Here is a 20,622-nt window from a genome sequence, read left to right on the forward strand (position 1 = left end):
CTGGCCATGGACTCTTGTTGAAATAGGCTTGCCTACTGCTGATTCTCAGGGAAGAGGAAGGATCCCCTTTTTCTTTTTTTTTTTTCTTTTTATCGTTCTTTTTCCCCTCCTCCGACCTACTTTATAATCTTACCCTGCTTTAATTAGTGCTTTGAGTCATTCCTGGCCATGTCGACGTTTATATATCCTGGGGAACCCACGGGGGCTGCTATTGGCGTGGTCACGGGCAATGGTCGTTACAACAATAGGGGCTTAACGTGTTCACGTAGAAGAAGGATGGACAGATGGCTGACACCTGTCCCTCCTTCTGATCCTGCCCCCAACCAGAGGGCGCCAGGTAGCCTTGTCAACCACCCCTCGGGTCTGACGGTGCTGCTGCTCAATGCCAGGTCGATCAATAATAAATCTTCCCTCATCCATGACTTGATTGTGGATGAGGGGGCCGACCTGGCTTGCATAACGGAGACCTGGGCGGGAGAGGGAGGGGATGTTGCCCTCTCCCAGTTGTGCCCGCCCGGGTATCTGGTTCAACACTGTTCACGCCCAGAAGGGAGAGGAGGGGGAGTCGCGTTGGTTTACAGAGCCTCCATCTCTCTCACGGGTCTTCCGGTCCCTTTGAGACCAGGGCTGGAGTGCCTCTACTTGGTGTTGGGCGAACGAGACAGATTGGGGATTCTATTGGTGTATCGTGCACCTCTCTGCCCAGCAGTCTCCCTATCTGAGCTGACAGAGACCGTCTCGGATCTGGTGTTGAGGACCCCCAGGATGTTGGTCCTGGGGGACTTCAATCTCCATGCCGAGTCTGGACTGACCGGGGCGGCTCAGGACTTCATGGCCTCTATGACGGCCATGGGCCTGTCTCAACACGTCACTGGCCCTACCCATGAACGTGGACACACTCTGGACCTGGTATTCACGACGGGGCAGGTAGAGGATGACCTGAGGGTGAAGAACTTATGTTTGACTCCCCTGTCATGGTCAGATCACCTCCTGGTGAGGTTTGTGCTCGAGAGCGGCCTCTCCCTCTATAAGAGTGTGGACCCGATTGTATGGGCCCGCCCCCGGAGCCGGATGGATCCGGATGGATTCCTGGGGGCCCTGGGGGAGTTTCCGGCGGACAAGACTGGTGCTCCTGTCGAGGCTCTGGTCGAACTGTGGAACGGAGAGATGACCAGGGCTGTGGACACGATCGCTCCTAAGCGTCCTCTCCCACCGGGCAGAGTCCGCTCTTCCCCTTGGTATACACCTGAATTACGGGTGATGAAGCGAGCTGGGAGACGGCTAGAGCGTAGGTGGAGGAAATCACGGGATGAATCTGACCGAACACATTTGAGAGCCCACTATCGGGCCTATGCTGTGGCGGTGAAGGCGGCGAAAAAGAAGTTTTTTTCCGCTTCCATTGCCTCCTCACAATGCCGTCCAGCGGAGCTTTTTCGAGTGGTGCAAGGCCTGGTTCGCCTGGGTCCTAAGGAAGATCCGATGCCACCCTCAAAGGCCCGCTGTGACGACTTTGCCAGGCATTTCAGGGAGAAAATCGCTCAGATTCGTCACGAGCTGGACTCCACTAATGAATCAGAGGTCTCTGAGGAGTCGCCAATGCCACCGTCTGGTCCAAAATTACTGGAGGAATTTCAATTATTGCGGCCCAATGATGTGGACAAGGTGCTTGGAAGAGTACGTCCCACCACTTGCCTATCGGATCCTTGCCCATCTTGGTTAATAAATAACTCCAAGCACGGGATTGGGACCTGGATTTTGGAAGTGGTTAACGCTTCTCTGAGGGAGGGTCGAGTGCCTGCCCCTTTAAAGGAGGCGGTAATACGACCGGTCCTGAAGAAAGCGTCACTGGATCCAGAGATGGCCACTAACTATAGACCTGTGGCCAACATCCCGTTTCTGGGCAAGGTGCTGGAGCGAGTGGTGGCGGGACAACTCCAAGCACTCTTGGAGGAAACTGATTATCTGGATCCTTTTCAGTCCGGCTTCAGACCCGGGTACAGTACTGAATCTGCCTTGGTTGCCCTGTACGACGACCTGTGCAGGGAGAAGGACAGGGGGAGTACATCCCTGTTGGTTCTTCTGGACCTCTCAGCGGCTTTCGATACCATCGACCATGGTATCCTTCTGGATAGACTTGCGGGATTGGGGATTGGAGGCACTGCTTTGCAGTGGTTCCGCTCCTATCTCGACGGTCGATTCCAGAAGGTAGTGCTGGGGGACCATGTCTCTACGTCATGGCAGCTATGCCATGGGGTACCACAGGGCTCCATTCTATCCCCTCTGCTATTTAACATCTATATGAAACCGCTGGGAGAGGTCATCAGGAGGTGTGGGCTGCGGAATCATCAATACGCTGATGATACCCAGCTTTACCTCTCATTCTCTACTAATCCAGGTGAGGCAGTGGTTGTGCTGAACCGGTGCTTGGCCGAGGTAAGGGAATGGATGAGGGCCAATAAACTGAAACTCAACCCAGACAAGATGGAGGTCCTGTTGGTTGGCGGATCGGGTTTCGGAGAGGGTGGATTTGACCTGGTCCTGAATGGTGCAACACTCCCTCTTAGGGATAAGGTCCGCAGCTTAGGAGTACTCCTCGACCCGGAGCTTTCTTTGGAAGCTCAGGTGACAGCGGTAGCAAGGAACGCCTTCCTTCAGCTTCGGCTGATTAATCAGCTGCGCCCCTACCTGGAATACGACTGCCTGGCGACGGTGACACACGCGCTGGTGACTTCCCGCCTAGACATATGTAACGCGCTTTACGTGGGGCTTCCCCTGAAGACAGTCCGAACACTTCAATTGGTGCAAAATAGAGCTGCCAGGTTGCTGACGGGGACGGGGCGTTATGCTCACATGACTCCAGTCCTCCATCAGCTTCACTGGCTTCCCATTGAAGCCTGGGCCCAATTCAAGGTGTTGATTATGACCTACAAAGCCCTAAACGGCTTGGGTCCTGGCTACCTGAACGAGCGCTTACGTCCGTATATGCCCGACCGCCCTTTGAGATCTGCGGGAGAGTCCCTTCTCCGGGAACCCTCCATGAAAGAAATTAGGAGAGTAAGTACCCGGAGGAGGGCTTTCTCTGCGGTGGCACCCAACCTATGGAATTCACTCCCCAAAGAGGTCCGCCTGGCACCGTCGTTACTGGTTTTTCGGCGCCAGGTAAAGACCTTTTTATTTAAACATCATTTCAATTGTTAAAACATATGATCTGGCCTGGGCAACTTCTTCTTCCTTCTCTTTCTCCTCCTATATTTTTATTTTATACTGATAATTTTAATTTTGTATTTGTAAATCAATGTATTTTTTGTATTGTTATATTTAATGGTAATTTATTATGTACTATTGTATTTCAATGTATTTTATCATGTTGTAAGCCGCCCCGAGGTTTCGGCAAGGGGCGGCATAGAAATGTTATAATAATAATAATAATAATAATAATAATAATAACAACAACAACAACAACAACAACAACAACAACAACAACAACCCAGGAAGTTTCTAATGGAAATTTCCCATTGTGTCTGAACTGGAAACACATGCTTACCAGCTACTGACCAAGTCAGGATATTAAACCAACTTCAAACCATGTTTCAATATTCTGGATTGTTCCTGAGATGGTGACCAGAGTTTTCCAGTTCATATAAAATTTCACATTGTCCAAAGGAAGAAATAGAGGAGCTGGATGTACAGGAACAAGGTTTGTGAATTTCTTGAACTAACAGGCTATGATTTTCTAAAGCAACTCTTCATCTCTAATTCAAGAGTGGGAAGGAAATAGTGCTGGATCTCCTGGTAGATCTCTGGGGAATTTCCACTAGATCAGGAAGGATCTCTGACTCCCAGTTTTATAGTGCTCGAAACTGGAAAATAAAGTGCTAGTCAACTAGTAATGAAGCCAACCACAAACTCTGGGTTTTTCCTGGCATGCAATTTCAGCACTTCACACTCATACATATAGCACCCAATTATGGTTTAACACAGGAATGAGCAACATGGAGCTTCCAAATGCACCCTGGCCTGCGCTGGGGCCTGTGGCTGCTGCCACCCCTGTTGCATCCCTGAAATGTAGCCCTGGCAAAAAAGCAGTTGCTGAATTCAGTCCATTTTGTGCACAACTGCTTCAGGCTGTGCACGAAATCAGTTTGAAAACAAATTAGATTTCTCCCTTTTAAGCCCCCATCTAGAGTTTGCCAGTGTAGCAGCAGCAAGGGTATGAGCTGCAGGCATCTAGGGGGTGAGATAGGCCCCTCCAAAGTTGCCCAACCCTGGTTTATTTGCATGCAAATGTTGTCTGCAATGGCATATTTTTAACCGTTAGTACTTTCAGGATAATAATTTTATTTTGCTTAATGATGCATAATGGTTTACCTTATTATTATCTAACCCTAATGTTAAGTAATAGCATAAAATCATCATTAACTGAAGAACAGTGGGAAAGACAAAATCCAGGCCTTTTGCAATCAACCCATCTCTTCTCCTTGTTTCACTCTGAAATACTGTTGCCTTACAAAATATTTGACTTGCCTTTGATTACAGAGGTATGTTAAAGACAGTTCTCTGAGCATTGCAAGCATCACACAATACTGCACACATGCTGCTTTCTTACAGCTATTCAGAACAGGCTACACACAGGACTCAATGGGGCAATCAGTACAGTTCCACTTGCATTACACTCGTGCTGAATTCAGTCCATTTTGTGAACAACTGCTTGAGGTTTGTCCGCTACAACTGTTCTGCATGTAATAACCTGTTGCCACATGTCTTTTCCAATCACTGAATGAGAATGAGTCTTCAAAATCAAGACCTGCATGAGAGGGTTTTAAAATACAGTGGCAATATGCTATGGGTTGCGTGTTTTTCCAGGTCAAGGTTACAATCTATGGAAGCAAATATTTATATATTTTCTTAGACAATTCCATGACAATTAGAGCAGGAACTCTCTCAAGGAGAATTCAATCAGCAAAATCCACAGGAGTATTTAACTTCAATTACACTATTCTGGTAGAAATAATGACTTGAACAGCAACTATACTTCAGTTGCTGAGCTATCAATTAACACATCAAGTTTTAGGGGAATTAATTACAAGCTGAACAATTAAATGCTTGGCCAAGAACTAAATTTATACATGAGTTAGATAGTCTTCCTATATCATATATGTGCACTGGACAATGCAAATGCCCCATCCTGGAACTTATGAATTTAGTCCTGTAGATCATACTCATGAGGAAATCCTTTTTATTACTCTGACATTCCCAAAAAAATAATGGCAGGAATTTTCATAAGACTCATGCAAAATCTAGTAACACTGAGCATACCTCCTCAAACTAAAACCAGGTAGAAGCACTTAGAAAAGGCACTGTAGCTTTTGGTGTTGGTTCCTACAGCAAAGCAACCAACCCCCAGACATAGAGAAACATCTATTTCTGTCTCCTGTTTCTGAAAAAATGTACATTCTTACCAGGTAGTCATCTGGCTTGATACCAAAAAGTTCTCTGAAGTAGCGGAAGGCCAGAGGAGCATAGGTCTTGAATCTGAAGTCTGGATAATGGTGAGCAGGGGTAAGGTTGCTTCCTTCACTGAATTGAAAGAAGTTTAGAATATTTTACAAAGACATTTTTAAAACGTATCTTAATGTAAATAACAGTCTTCCCCTTCCCCTGAGATATGAAGGCTTGGAAAAGAACAGAAAATTGTGAGGGGAAAAACCTTCTTCCCACTCTTCCCAAATATGTTTAGGATAGCATGGTGAAATTCCCCCCATTTTTTTGGTCCCCCCCCATTTATCCTGTTCCTCCCCCAAGTCTTCCTATTTTCCCACCCACTCCCCAAAAAAGATGTTGAGTTGGAACAAGTCAAGAACCTGATAGTGCATGTGTAATCAATCTTCACATTCATTTCACATTCCAGTCTAATATCATTTTCTTTGCTCTCTAAAAGAGTCCACCTACCTAAAAATTAGCCCTACTGATCTCAATAGGGCTTACATATTACAGAACTGCATCATATTGCCAAGCAGCCAAAATCAACATCCATTCAAGGCAGAGGTGAGGATGGGGGCTGCATTTCATTTTGGAGCAGCTCTTGGGTCTCATATTCCAGTGGTAGCCATGGGCAAAGGCAAAAGTGGGTGTGACACAGGCAAAGGGAGCTGCCTCCCCCATTTCATTGCTACCAATTTATAGCAGAACACTTGTCTACTCAATAAATGAGCAAGACAGGCTTTTGCATGTATGTGCAGAGCAGAAATGAATCACTCAGAAGCATTTTTAAGTAGCATCCTAAATATCAACCTTCTGTATGTCTGCTCAGAAGTAAGGATAAGCAGTATGTTTATGCACAAGCAAGCAGGGAATTCTCTGCAGAACAAGGTTCATAAGAAGGTAACCCAGTGGATTTACCACTACAGGATAAAACTCTGGCACTTTACACAGTGGCATCTGAATGTGTCTGTGTGTAGCATACCGGCTGAGCAGCTGAAGTGAATGCAACTATTTAACCACCCCTGAATTCCATAAACATGTCCCAAAAAGAGTTAAAGGAAAACAACTATGCTTAGCTAAGCTGTGTTTTTTTTTGCTCTGACTCCTTTCTTTAAAAGTTCACCTTCCTTTTCTTGCTGAAAAGAACTGGACAATAGGACTTCTTTGTGACCTTGCATCATCTTGAATATCAAGCATGATTAAAGTAACCCTCATTTGCCTGAGTATGTAAGCAGTTTTTGTGTTGCTAAATATTAATTAGTTGGGGGTTGGGAGTGAGGCTATGTGGTCTTTTATATGGCTCACCCAAGTAGCAGTTTCTCAGCCAAATAATGTTTTCCACAGGGAAAAAAAATAAACAAAAAAGGATAGGGGAGAGAAAAAGAGAGGGAAGGTGCTAGAAAAGAGTTCAGTGAAATGAGCTCAGTGTGTTTCAGGTATCAAATGCTTATCCTAATGCAACCATAAAGCATCCATGTATTCAGTTCAGATGCAAATAAAACAAAAGATGATGTACTTTTCCAAATTTTGTACATAATCTAAGATTTCAGATTAAATAATGTACATATTGCTCCACAAGAGTCAGGCAATAAACAAATCCATCTAACACAGCAATTTGTCAGAAAGCAGAAGAGTCAATTACAACACAGGAGAGCTAGGTCAGATGTATGTTTGAGGATTTATTTATTTATTTATTTATTTATTTATTTATTTATTTATTTATTAAAACATTTCTATGCCGCCCCTTGCCAAGGCCTCGGGGCAGCTTACAACATCTGGTTTTCTTTGCCAGAACTGCACATCAAATGATGAAGGGGCATAACTGGCTTGCACACAGTGCCAACTGACCTGAAGAACAGCAGTACTATAATAAAGAACACCCTCTAAAGTCCTAGTGAGTATGATAAAATGGAGGTGAGTCTCAGTCTGGAGTGCAAAAAGCACAGTTCTAGTCAAAAAGGAGGGTTAATAGCACAATGAAAAAATCTATTACACAGTAAAATGTACACACACCTTCTAAATTTCATGTCCCCAACTATTCCCAAAGGTTGACCACTGTTCCAACACAGAATTTATTTTATTAGGTTTCTCCTATTCTGCTTTTAGGCTCCACTGATGCTACAAAAAGCAGTTTGAGTTGTATAAATGGGCAAGGAGAGGAAATGCAAATTATGCAACATCTTGTCTCTGCTTATTTCAACAAATATTTAATAGATTATAGATTATTAATATAGTATATTTGTGTTTTATATTATGTTCATATCTAGTTTAATTGTTGCATGCTGTTTATATGTTTGCATGCTGCAGACTTAATGTTCTTTAATATGTAGCCCTGGGGTTGTGATTGAGGTTAATGCACTGCATTTATACCATGAAAACAAACAGTCTGACCACAATGCTAACAAATTATTCCATGCTTAGCAAAATCTAATGTGGGAAACTTATGTCCTTCACCGTTACCACTCTCTGGAGGCTTGTGGGCCCCTTCTGGTCTGCCCTGGGGGAATGCATCTGCTCCTGTATATGTACAAGGCAGAGAGAGAGGCAGAGAAGGAACATATGGCAGAGAGAGAAAGAGCAATATAATCCTGCAATGTGGAAAAGTCTGTGCAGTTTAGACTCTGATTGCACCATCAACTATGGTCCTTAAATGACTTTTCCTTGGAGTCAACGGCCCTTCCTAGGGAAAAGACACCTGACATTTTCCAAAGCACCTGGCAACAATATGTTGAATCTAGTAGTACCCTGCCTGAGACCTCCTGTGAAAGTTCATAAACGTCAGCTAAGTCTGTCCACCCCTGAAGTCCACTCAATTGATGTCTGAGAGTTTCAATTAGAATCATAAACTCATACACCCATTAAGTATTCAAATCCACATCTCAGACCCACAGATCAACCTACTTCCGTTAAAGTTTTGGCATCAAGTACTGTGCAAGACTGAATTGTACTACCTCTCTAGAATGTTAAGATTGTTTCGATCATCTTGCCAAGCAACAGGCAGTTGCAAAGGAAAAGCTGCAATATTCAAAAACCACTTTCAAAAGCAGTTATGCAAGGTTCATGGGCATATCTTCCTTTAGGTACTCATGGAGACTTATGTTTTAAAAGAAAGAAGATGCTTGTGTTCAAAATGCAATCAGTACTAATAATTTTTCTATATATCCCAGGAAGAGAACAAACTTATAAACAGCATATACAATGAATTCTTGTGGTTCATTGTCATTGATCTGTAGGAGGTTCTGATGTTTCTTTATTGGCAAGCTCTAACAACCTGACTGCTGGCAACATTATGAGCTGAAGCATGTTTGGAGGGACAGAAGGTGCAATTCCTTACTTTCAAAAGCAAGTCCACTGGACAGTTAAACAGTGAAGGCTCATTGTTTTAAAAAACTTTTATATGAACTGTTGCATTTGTGGGTGCACAACGCAATCCACAGGCATTATTTCAGAAATGGAAAAGGGCTGCCTGGATGGGGATGCCATATATGGCAATTTGCCCCATGCCCCCCAGATACAAAAAGCCTCATCTCAGGTCCTTGCTACACATGCATGGATCCTTGGAAGAGGTGGTGGTAGGACCCGCCACTGTCCAATAAACCTTCCGGGCAGCTCTGATTGGGGACTCCTAAATAGTAGCAAAAAACTGAACTACTGGCCTTCCATCTCTTGTTCTCAGAAATTCAAGACTTACACAGATGCTGAGTTTCTCCTGTGAGATCAAGAACAGAAAGCAAAAACCTGAACTGAAATGTCTATAAAAAAGATGAGAGACCATTTGCATGATATCCCCTTTGCACCTTCATGGCACTACCCAGAGGTTCAGATTTTTAGGGTGAAGGGCCAAATCAAACTCTCTGGGGCTCTTTAGGTCAGCTCCCTTTCACTACCTGCACTCCCTTTCCTTAAATCACTAATCCAATTTTTCCCCCATTCTAAAAGCTTGAAATGATTCTCCTATAGCAATGATTTCCAAAGTGGGCAGTACCTCCTCAATGAGGGTGGTGGAAAGATCCATGAGGTGGTGATTGGTTGTTTTAAATGTGCAGCAGAGCAATAAACCTAATACAAAGAAAGAGGCGCGAGGGCACTAGGGTTGTCACCCAAAGGAAAGCAGCAGCCCGAAAAAGTTTGGGGTCCTACAGATTAGTTGCTGACAGTAAGTCCTTCAAGCTGCAATAGTCTAGTTTTGTTTTGGAGTTTTTTGTTTTCTGGTCTACCCCTCTTTTAACTGACCCCATCTAACCCTGGAAAGTTATCTCATGAGCTTCTCTGAAACTGAATTAGGCTAAAATGAGTTCTGCACCACTACACTACCTAAATGCAAAACATACCAAAACAAAACAAGACACATTTTTAACATTTTTGTCATACAAACTATCGATCAGCAAATCCAAAGTAACTTGTTCATGTAATTTAACCAGAACCTACATTTAACCATTTTAATATCCTTTGGAATTAGCTAAGCTAAACATCTTCCTCCTCCTCTTCTTCATCATATTGCATTTATATGCCACCTTTTTTTCCTCTTGTGAAGAATCCAAAGTGGCTTACATAGCTAAATTTTATCTTTACAACAGCCTACTGAGATCGGTTAGGCTGAGAGTGAGTGACTAGTCCAAAGTCACCCAAAAAACTTCATGGCAAAATGGCGACTAAAACCCAGATCTCCCAGGTCTCCAGTCCAACATTCTAACCACCACATCACACTTTAATACAATGCTTCCTAATATGGCTCTCAGGAAATAAATATGTTCTTCCACAGTTAATAAAGTACACAGAGATAAGGCAAAATTCAATAGGCATCAATAGGCAGAGAAAAGTCTACAAGCTTTGCTTTAGTGCAACTATTTAAAATCAAGAAATACATTAACTGGTTATCTTATCTTGCAGATATTCTGCATCATATGACCATTGTTGTCGCACAGGAATGCACTTAGGGCTATATAACCATCCTGTTTCCTCAAAACAGATTCTGATTATTGACAAAAAGAACAAAGAAACTGCACTTGCAACACCATATGTATTTTTAAAGGTTACTATAGTACTGTGGCCTACTAAACATTTCTTACTTATCTGCTCTGCCAATAAATGTTCTATTTTATGTGAATTTATAGTGCTCCTTTCATGTATTATTGTGTTTATTCTTGAAAGCACATTTATGAAATGACCTTCCTTTCTTTCCTTTTAAAGGACATTTTTAATTCATCTTTATGATTTATCTAACACCTAAACAGTCAATGGTATCTTGGTTAGAGTGCTGGACTGGACCAGGGTGATACAAACACTAATCCAATTTGTGACAAAGCTTAGTAGGTAATGGTGAACCAGGTAGCATCCCTCGCTCTAAAAGTCACTGCGAGAATTAAAAAAAGTGAGGAGGGGAATGCGGAGAGCACAGAACCTTGTACACTGTCCTTAGCAATTTGGGATAAAGCTAAGGCATATCTTGAATAAATGTGGCAGTGATTTTTTTTATTGGGGAAAGGGGCAAGGTGAACAGGAAGGAAGAAAACTATAATCAAATACTGCCCTTACCTGGGAAGAAACACACTTTCTACTACATAGAAGTCTTGCATAAGTACATCTCTGTCTGGTTTAGAAGTGAGGTTACCCACTGTGTATCCGATTCCCAGCTGTATGGCACCCTTAATAGCCGAGGATGCAGTCTGCAAAGAAAGGCAGAACATTTTCAAGTGTCAGTTTGTTGTAAATGGATTTTCTTGATCCATAGGTGCCTTATAAAATTTATGACTGCTTTGACATCCCTCCATGTATAGCAGGTTAGTTCATCTATAAGGTCACTGCTCAAAAGGAAAAGTCTGGAAACAATTAGGCCACAAAAATCACATATCATAATAGCAAATGGAAATCCAGCATGCCAGGGGACCATTATGGTACTCAGTAGCAACATATCAAACTGCACAAAGCGCTCTCTGAATCTTGCCATCTCATAAACTATGCCAAAAGCTCTGAAAACCTCCTCCAATGGGAAAAAAATAATCCAGGCCATGCATGAGCATTCCTCAGCCTGGACTGGCTCATTCTGCAGCAGGTGGCCTATAACAGAAAGGAATAGCTCAGAATTCTTAGGAAATTTAAAATGATTTATTAATGTGGGGGTATTTATGCTGGACACCACCCCTCCTTGCACTTCACACACTCTAAAATGCAATAGGAACAATGAAAGTGGCTTCATAACCTTGCAGCTCCAACAGTCTTCCTTCTTTGATTTTGAAGCTGTTTCTATTTTGGGAGTTCCTAGTGAAGCTATGGAGAGGCACATGAGCTATGATGCTATGCAGGCAATGGGGGAGGGGGGAGGCAGCTAACAAGAGGAACAGTCTGCGCCACATCCCTAGACTCTGACTGAAAGAGTTTAGGCCAGATAATAACCAGAGAGATGGTGGCTGGACCACTTGTGAAGAAAGTAGATTCTGGTTGCACTAGAGGCTGCTACAATGAAGTTGTGCTGGAGTCTCAGTGAAGAATATGGCTATAAAGCTCAGTGAGCAGCAGCTGGTCAAGGAGATGGTGCAAACAGCCAGTCAGCAAGCTCTTCTCAGCAAATGAGGGGAATAAACACAGGAAACTTGCTTTAAAGAAGTGACTTTTCATGACTTGCTTTGCAATTAGAATGCAATGGTAATAGATTGTAAAAAGTAAGGGTTTTGGAGTGAGTTGTGTTCTCTTTCAAGAAAAGGCAGACCTCTAGTATGCAAAAGCCAAAGATTCCTACAGATCTCCTGCAAAATGTTGCTCCTCATCAGTCTCTTGAGTTATCTAAGAGGCACAGAGAGCTGAAATAGTATTTTTTGCTAAACAAACTGATTTTTTAAAATTAAGGTTTCAAATTCTTTATCAGCTACAGATCAGAGAGAAATAAAACCCATCTGATTTCATTATACAGGGTGGGTATCTGCCTGGGCCTGCTATTCTCAGAACCAGGACAGTTAAAGCCATTCATTTAGCTAACTAGACTGAGGAGAGTACAGCTCTTGCTAGAGAAAAGGCCAGCAGCTCTGATAACTCTAAATCTTAGAAACAGAAGTTAACAAGCCAAAATATCATGGCTTGAAAGTCATCTTTCCCTTCCACTCCTGCCACTTTCTCTCTATCAGACACATATCTCCCACTTGGACTTTACAGAAAATGAAAGAAAATGTGGAAGAGCAATCCACCAATGATTGCCTCTATGCAACTACAGTCTGATTCAAGAGACCCTGTGCAGAAAAAGAGTAAATAAAAGTTCGTATCACCTATGAACTGAAGAACCTTAACTGTGAATACTGTGTCTGGTGACAGCTTTATACAATACTTCAAAATGCATCTCTCTCAGTTTGGTTTATTTTACAAATGAGAAACAAAGTGCCAACGGGTAAGTATTAGGGTGTCATTTAGATTAATTAATATCAAATCTTTCAAGTTGCATAACAGTTCCTAATAGACAATTGGTTGAGAACATGGCACAGTTGGTCATTCCTAAAATACTACTTTAATTGGTAAAGGAGCTGAATGGATTGCTCAGAAATTCCCCATTTCTTGTCTTGAAAAGGTCTTTATAAAAGATTAATGTCCTGCATGTGAACTAAATTATGTAACTTTGATTAGTTTTTGTTTCAAACTGAGCCTTTTTGTTAACTGAACAGTCTCCTACATGAGGGTCACAGAAACTGGAGCTTGGCTGAAACAAATCTGTTGATTTTTGTTAAGCTTGATTCCTTGAAAAGACAAAGATTTTGATTGCTCCGCTGAACAAAATATATGTACCATAGGTACAAGTCATTCTCCAGGTTAATAGAAGGCTACTGAGGGTGGATCAATTTTCATCAGGAGGCCTGAATGTTCTCCTCACATAAAGGCCTGCTGACATGAAAGAAAATATGCTCCCATCTCAAATAAATAAGCATTTCTTGACCATAACTCTTAACCCCACCCTGTTGAGAATTAGCAAGCACCACAGTATTATTTCTATAGTGCAGATACTTACATACCGTAAGTGGGAAAGGACAGCACCATACATATAATTAAATAGCATTGGCTCCAGAATTCTGAGGGTCATCTGTCAAGATACCTTCAATGGATCCTGTCCCTCAGTCAGTCAACCTTCTCAGTGCTATTGCCACCAACTGCTATCATGCCTCTCCTCCATCGCTGCTACCAGTTGCTTGCTTGACAGATAGTGAGCCAGTGAGTAAGCAGACAGGAGTGTCTCCTGCTGCTCTTCCTTCTCGCCAGCTCAATTATCTGGGCCAGAGTGAGTTACTGGTGAACAAACAGATTTCATGGTGAAGAGAAGGGGTAATTCCAGGGGCTTCTGCTGAAGTGTGGGCTCTTGGGAGCTGCCCAAAGGCATTCTCTGAACGCACTTCTATAATTAAGTAAAACTGACACTACCTCCTACAAAGAAGAGTGCTCACCATCCACTGGGTTGGATGCAGAATTTCCTTCTACTGGCAGAATTCTACTCAGAATTCTCCTGCCTGCAGAAGGAAAGTAGAGAGTATTGTCATCTATTTCCCCAACCTACTACAGCTAGTATCCCCTTCTCTGCAGCTCTGAAGGGTCCCCCAATCCCCTGAAGGTCTGAGGGATGTCTTTTGGGAGATCTGGGAGGTATGCAGAGTGAGTGGGAAGGATCAACACAAATTGCCTCCTCTCCATTCTGCTAACAGACATTCTCCATTGGATCAGTTATCTGCAGATGTAGGAACTCCCCCTGTCCACAGAAGGAAAATGCTGGGCCGACCAAAAATAATCTGATTACAGTGGGTTGTTCTTTCTTTCAGAGGCTATTAGTCCTTCTCTTCCTACACAATGAAGATTTAGAACATATTTCACAAATCATACTGAAAATGTAGCCATATGTGAATAACAATAGATCACCACATGCAATGCTTTGCTTTCACATACTTTACTGTCTTACCAAGAAAATGGTACAAATTTGATGTAGAAAAATTAGGATATCATCTGAAGACGACATATGTGCAGGTATGCGTTAAACCATAAATGGAGCACAGCTGCCTATTCTGTGGCAAACCTATGTTGCTGTAAGACAAGGATGGAGAGCCTCTGGCCCATGCACCAAATACCTAATCCTATCCTCAGTCCTGCAATTAGAATTGCACACGTACAAGTGGAGGCTTTTAAACCTTTTCACAGGTGAGAGATCAGGGTATAAGTCAATGTCAGGGACAGTAAAATTATTATTATTATTTACATTTCTTAAGATCCCATTCTCAAAAAAAAAGGTCCTAAAAATCAAAACAATTTAAAATAGCATAAACGATTGACAATAAAATACCCTAACTCAATAAAACTAAATTAGGAAAACCATCATATGGCATCAAATGCATGAGAAAAGAAGAGCAGGAGAGCTCTCCTTCTCCTCATTGACTCAGGACATGAGACTCATAAAGGTTTCACCTAAAACCATGTTGTCCTTTGGGCCAAAAATGGTTTTCCATTCCTGCTGTAAGATCATCTGGAATTCAACTCATGCCTAACTTTGATTCTTTCAGTGTAGGCAATTACACCCCTCCATGGAATTGGACAGGACTGGAGGATCTCCATGTTTGTTTCTCAACATAGTAAAGATCAACTCAGCTAGTCCAAAGTTGTCACAGCAGCTTTCTGGTATATAAGAAAATAAACATTTATTATTAATGTCAGAAAAAAGCATTTTATCCATTTGATGCAGTGTACTGGGTATTAACCAGCAGACTACAATTCTAATCAGAAACTCAAGGTCTACATTTTATGGGCCAACTAATAGTATTCAAGCTTACAGAAATTAACTAACCTTTGAACTCCTTCATTATTGTTGCCATGACTATTTAGACCTTTATAAATTTTAACCAGCCAACACTTTATTAGGCACTGCGATTAGATGGCCTGAGAAACATCCAGACATCTTGTCTATGGAAGCTTTAAAACGTGGTGTTCAGGAATCAGAATGGTCTTCGGAATTATATGTAATGTGTTTAGATACATTTTAAATGTCCAAGACAGACAGCTTTGGAACTCCCCGGTTTACTTCAAGTGGGCATGTTTGGAAGTTATGGTAGATGTCTGTATTCCCTTCTAGATGTAAGGAAGTACAAACAGAGAATGCATGAAGCATGCTTTCATACTAGCTCTGGCAGAATTACATTCCCCATTGTAGGTACAGACTGAACACACCTTCTTTATTAAAGCTTACAGTTGCTTCACCGTGAGACCTGAACAATTCATCTACACTGGCCTGACAAGGAAAAAGCACATAAGTGACTATCACTGAAATCAAAGACCATTTTATATTAGGAGCCAAAACTACAAATTTAAATATGGTGACAAAGGTTTGGTATGGCAATTCTTAAACTAGAAACTCTGAATGAATCACTTTCTAAAATTCCAGTCACACAGAACAAGGCAGGTCTGAATCACAGCTTGCTTTAGGAACATCTGCCTGCAAGGAACTATTTGTTCTCTTTTAGTATTGTAATTCCACTAACAATTCAATTTCCAATTTAGTTAATACCTATCTCCTTTCAATTTGACTGAAGAAAACCTTAAGGAATTTTTAGAGAAACATTTTTATCTGTCTATAAATACCTTGTATGTAATCTATATATACCTTATCCAAGAGTCAGCAACTACTGAAAACACTGGCAATTAAGATACAGAAGTAAAGGAACTAGAAATAGACAAAGCTAAGGGATAAAGTCTGATTTTATGTTTTTTATCCTGTGTATAGTTAGTAACCATTGTGCAATCTTTTGAACTATGACAACAGAATTCCTACATATTCGTCAACTCTACTCAAGATGTTCCAGAACATTTTTCTTCTTTTATAGAACAAAATGCAAGATACAAATCACTAAGGTTGTTTTATAGATGTCATTTGTGGCAAGGAAGTGTAGGGGAGTTTAGTAGTTGATCCAGACTAATTAGAGCTCAGGTCCACTTTGTCTGCAGTGGGGTGCAAGTCCAAAAAAATTAGAATCAACTAACAGAAGGCACAACAAATTAACTGCCTCCAGAAAGTAATTTGTATGTAAATATAATGCATTAGAAGCAAAGTCTTTGAGTTAAGATTATGCATCCTGAGTGATTCAGGATTTTAAGGAAGATCTCTACAATCCTATACCAATGTACTTGGAAGTAAGCCTCACAGGAGAAACAACGGGGCTTATGTCTGAGTAATCATATAGGATTGCAATGTAAGAGATTTTACTTGAGTGGAAGGGAGGGAAAGAAGGGAACAATTTGCCTCTAGACAGGTTTAGGAATTAAGCAACTGAAACTTGTATCTAAATTATTGTAGATACCACTCAGACTAAACTTATTCTGATGTAGTCTTACTGAGGACCATGAGGAATGCAATAGTATATGAATTACTGTTCTAATCTTTAACTATTCTACCAGGAACTTAAAAGAGATACACCTTCAGATCCACCTAAGGAAGTTACATAAATGAACTCCAGGAAAGTAAACAGAAGCATTTAATGACATTAAACCATGACATTATCTTAAGAGTGGTTTCTATGTACATATATTTCTGTTTATATTGCAATTCTGATACAGTGGCCAATGTTATTTCCTGTCCAAAGGAAAAAAACCTGCATAATTGAAGAGAAAGTGAACTATTGTTATTAAATTTACCTCTTGAAGTACATGGAAAATACTATTAAGTCTCAAGGCATATTTGTATTATTAAAATTTATCCTATGGATGATTGGCTGTCCAATCAGAAACTAAAATTTTCCATGTCCTTTTCCCTTTTTATACATACTCTCAAAATAGAACCAAGCCTCTGTAAATGATGCAGTTATTGTTAAGAACTATTACTGTTGAATGAGTAACAGAAAATTGTATATTCATGCATAATAATAGTCATGAAGCATAAGCTAAAGACTTGAATTCATATGGGGCATGTTTTAAATAGTTATCAAGGATGACAGTCAACCATTTTGACTGAAGGGCCCTGCAAAAATTAGCAGCTTTAGTTATACTGAAATAATCAGCTAACATTAACCCCTAAAGGTCAGCTAGCTTCAGTGTCCGGATTATGCAATTGGCCAATCTTTAGTCAGAGCCTTGAATGGAAAAAAAAAAAAAAAGGATTATTTGAAAAAGTAAGCTAAATAAAATATCCGAGAGAAAAATGGCTGCAAGAGTCCTTGACTGTCATAAAGCAAGAAAGGAAGGGCTATGCTTGTGGGGGTGCTATTTCACACTTCTGTATTGGCTGCCATCATGGTTAACTAACCCTCCACACTGACCCAGAGCATCTTTACTCATTCAGAAGCCACATGGCATCTGGCAGTGAAAAAGCAGATCAACAAGAGTAGCAGCTGTACATATATGAAGAATTATACATGTTCCAATCTTGCAGCAGATCCTGCTCTTCACATGCATTTTACAGGCTCTTCTTAGTTTCCACTTTGCCCCAAACTAGCTTTGTTATGCCAGTAATACGAAAACATGCCAATGTTCTTCAACATAATTATTTGAGAACCTTCTGATAGATCCATTCCCACATACCAGGAAACACCAAAATAACTAGGAAAAGCAGGAAAAATAGCTAGAATTTCTAAAAGGATCTCCTGTGTCTTAAGATGTCAGCTGAGTCACAACACCAAGATGGTAAAGTCTGCCTGGGTGGCAGCAATAATGGCCTTTTGGAGTTACTTTTTGTCTTCTGTGACATTACACTCTGATTTTTAGAACAATCTGAAGGATTCTCCATTTGCTGACGGACATTAAAATTAATGTTACCTATACAGTCATTAACAGACTAGCTCAGTGTGCCATTTGCAGCTTCAGAGTCTCTCAGTGATTACTCTACCTTTGCCACATTAAATATTAGAAGAAATATTAGACTTGATTAAACAAACATTAATTTCTGTAGGGCTGCAGGCAACTCAAACCAAGCGCATTTGCTGAAATGTGAGAATACTAGGCTAAATTCATGGTCACTATATAAGATTACCAATGCTGAGAGGCAGATCTCTTCAAAAGGAAAGATGGTCCTATTGATGCATTAACAGAAACAAACCACACAAGCAATTAAATGAACACTAAACCAACAACATTCACTACTAGAAATGAGCCAGTGCCTCTAAGCCTTTGATGGAATTGTGGAGGCCAACAAATTTCATGGCCCTAATTTGGCTTCAAATGAATTTCAAATGGTCATTAATCTGATATGAATGCATTCAAATTAAAGACAGAAAACAACTATGGAGATTTATCAGTTCAAACATGCTTTTGTCGTCTCACAGGCCAAATAAATTTTAAAAAATATACTCTTCCCAACATTATCCTAGTGATAACTTTGTTTTTGGTTGGGTAGTTCATGATAAAGTTGGAAGGGTGTTTGGGACAAAAAACAAAAAGCAGTGTTTCACCCTAGGTCATGATACGGTTTCAACTACTCTCAAATTAAGTTCTTTGAGGAGTAATCCTTATTTTTTTCTTGCCCATAAGAGAATCAAGGAAACTGCTATCCTAGCTATTTTCTGTGCTCTCTCTGCCTTTGTCTGCAATCAGAATAAAATGAACAGTCAAATGCAACCAACACTAGACAGGACTGGGGAAAGGCAGCTAGGGCAGGTTTTCCTCTCAAATGAAACAAAGAACATGCTATCGCAAAGGTGATTAAGTGGCACTTAAATTTTCTTCTTGATGTGAGGCATATGCCATGGGCTAGGAGATGACTACCCAGCAGTTTGTGCTTCCAGGGGCTAGTACAGAGGAGGTTTTGCAAATGTACATGGAAAACATAGTGTATGATCTAACCTTAAACACTAGGACAATAGATTTTCTTGTGCTTTAAATCAATATTTTCTGTGATAATATGTAGCTCACAAAAAAGTGAACTGTGTTCATTTTAGTACTCTGTTTGGAATGGTATAAAATAAAATAAACCTGCAAAGTTTGCATATGATTTTAAAAACCTTTTTATAAGTTTTCTCCTCATTTGGTTTTCCAGAAGGAGGATCACCATTTTCAGTTACTGTCTGCATCTGGAAGGATAAAAAACCGTAAAACATTATTAATTATTTGTATCCAGCTTTTTAAAATAAGATTCAAGGAAGCAAATGGTAAAACAGTAATCACACTATAACAGCAAACAGTTTAAAATCAACATAACAGGACTGTAGAAACATGGCAGAAGAACAGATATCCTAAGAGGCAAATCAAAGGCCCCAGAAGATCCAAAAGTGCCTGGTTCCCAAAAAGAAAGGTCCAGCCAGAAAGAGAAAGACTTTTGATGAAGATCTCAACTGCCAGGCAAGTGCATGTTGCTTCAGATACTCTGGAACCATTTTGTTTTAAGGTGTGAATTGCCAAACCCATTCCTTGATTCAGTGTGGAAACAAACTGAGTGCAGCTCTTTCCAGTAAGGGGGTGATGTACTAATGGTACTCGGTCCTTGTTAATAGTTTAGCTGGTGTGCCACATGCTTTTCAAGAACAACTTCATAAACAGAAAGCTACTAGCCTGTACATTATTAAGTAATGGATAAATGAGAACAGCAGGGGTACAGATGACATGGCAGTCAAAACTGATGAAAGGCACTGTCATTGGTTGGTTGACATGTCATCCAAACACACTTGTGGTTGCAACAATTGGTTCATATTCTGGTTGAAGTAGAGTTTGATTCATAATGGGCTGTCATGTCACCAAAATCAAGGCAACATGATTCATTGTGAGTGAAGCCCTGTAAGAAGAGAGCCAGTGGTCAACAGCAGGAAAATCCCCTCGCTGCTATTGACAAGTGGCTTGTCAGCAAACACCACTGATACCCACCCCCAGAATGCCCAGCCTGCACTTACGGTTGACTGTCAGAGGCTTGCATGCAGCACAGGTTGCTGCCACCAGCTGCAGGTGTGCACTGCAGCCATGAGTCCCATTGGGACTGCAGTGTTCGTGCACAGGGGAAACCCTGCTGCCAGTTCTTCAGGTCTCCTCTAAAGCTGGTAGCAGGGATTACTTCTCAACACACACGTCTCCACTTTGCACTGCTGCTCATTTTTTATTTATTTAGTTTTTATTTATTAAAACATTTTTATGCCACCCCATTCACTGAAGCCTCGGGGCGGCTTACAACAATAAATTAAAAGTAATTATAATATAAATTACAATAAATATAAACAT

General features: G+C 41.1%; 1 protein-coding gene across 8 annotated transcripts in view; it reads right to left on the minus strand.

Annotated features, from left to right (window-relative positions):
• Positions 1–20,622, minus strand: part of PIP5K1B (phosphatidylinositol-4-phosphate 5-kinase type 1 beta) — an 86,471-nt gene that overhangs the window by 39,854 nt on the left and 25,995 nt on the right. For 5 of the 8 annotated variants that reach the window (XM_044446737.1, XM_044446734.1, XM_044446735.1 and 2 more), the window contains 3 exons: positions 19,419–19,487; positions 11,017–11,147; positions 5,460–5,577 (listed from right to left, as the gene is read on the minus strand). In XM_044446737.1, the coding sequence (XP_044302672.1) occupies positions 5,460–5,577; positions 11,017–11,147; positions 19,419–19,487 (318 nt within the window). Of the gene's footprint in view, positions 1–5,459; positions 5,578–11,016; positions 11,148–11,874; positions 20,619–20,622 lie in introns of those variants that run through there. The other 3 variants (XM_044446740.1, XM_044446733.1, XM_044446741.1) reach the window with 3 other exon arrangements.

The sequence above is a fragment of the Varanus komodoensis genome, unplaced genomic scaffold (assembly GCF_004798865.1).
Source record: "Varanus komodoensis strain SLA01 unplaced genomic scaffold, ASM479886v1 scaffold5, whole genome shotgun sequence".
In the NCBI taxonomy this organism is placed as follows: Eukaryota; Metazoa; Chordata; class Lepidosauria; order Squamata; family Varanidae; genus Varanus; species Varanus komodoensis.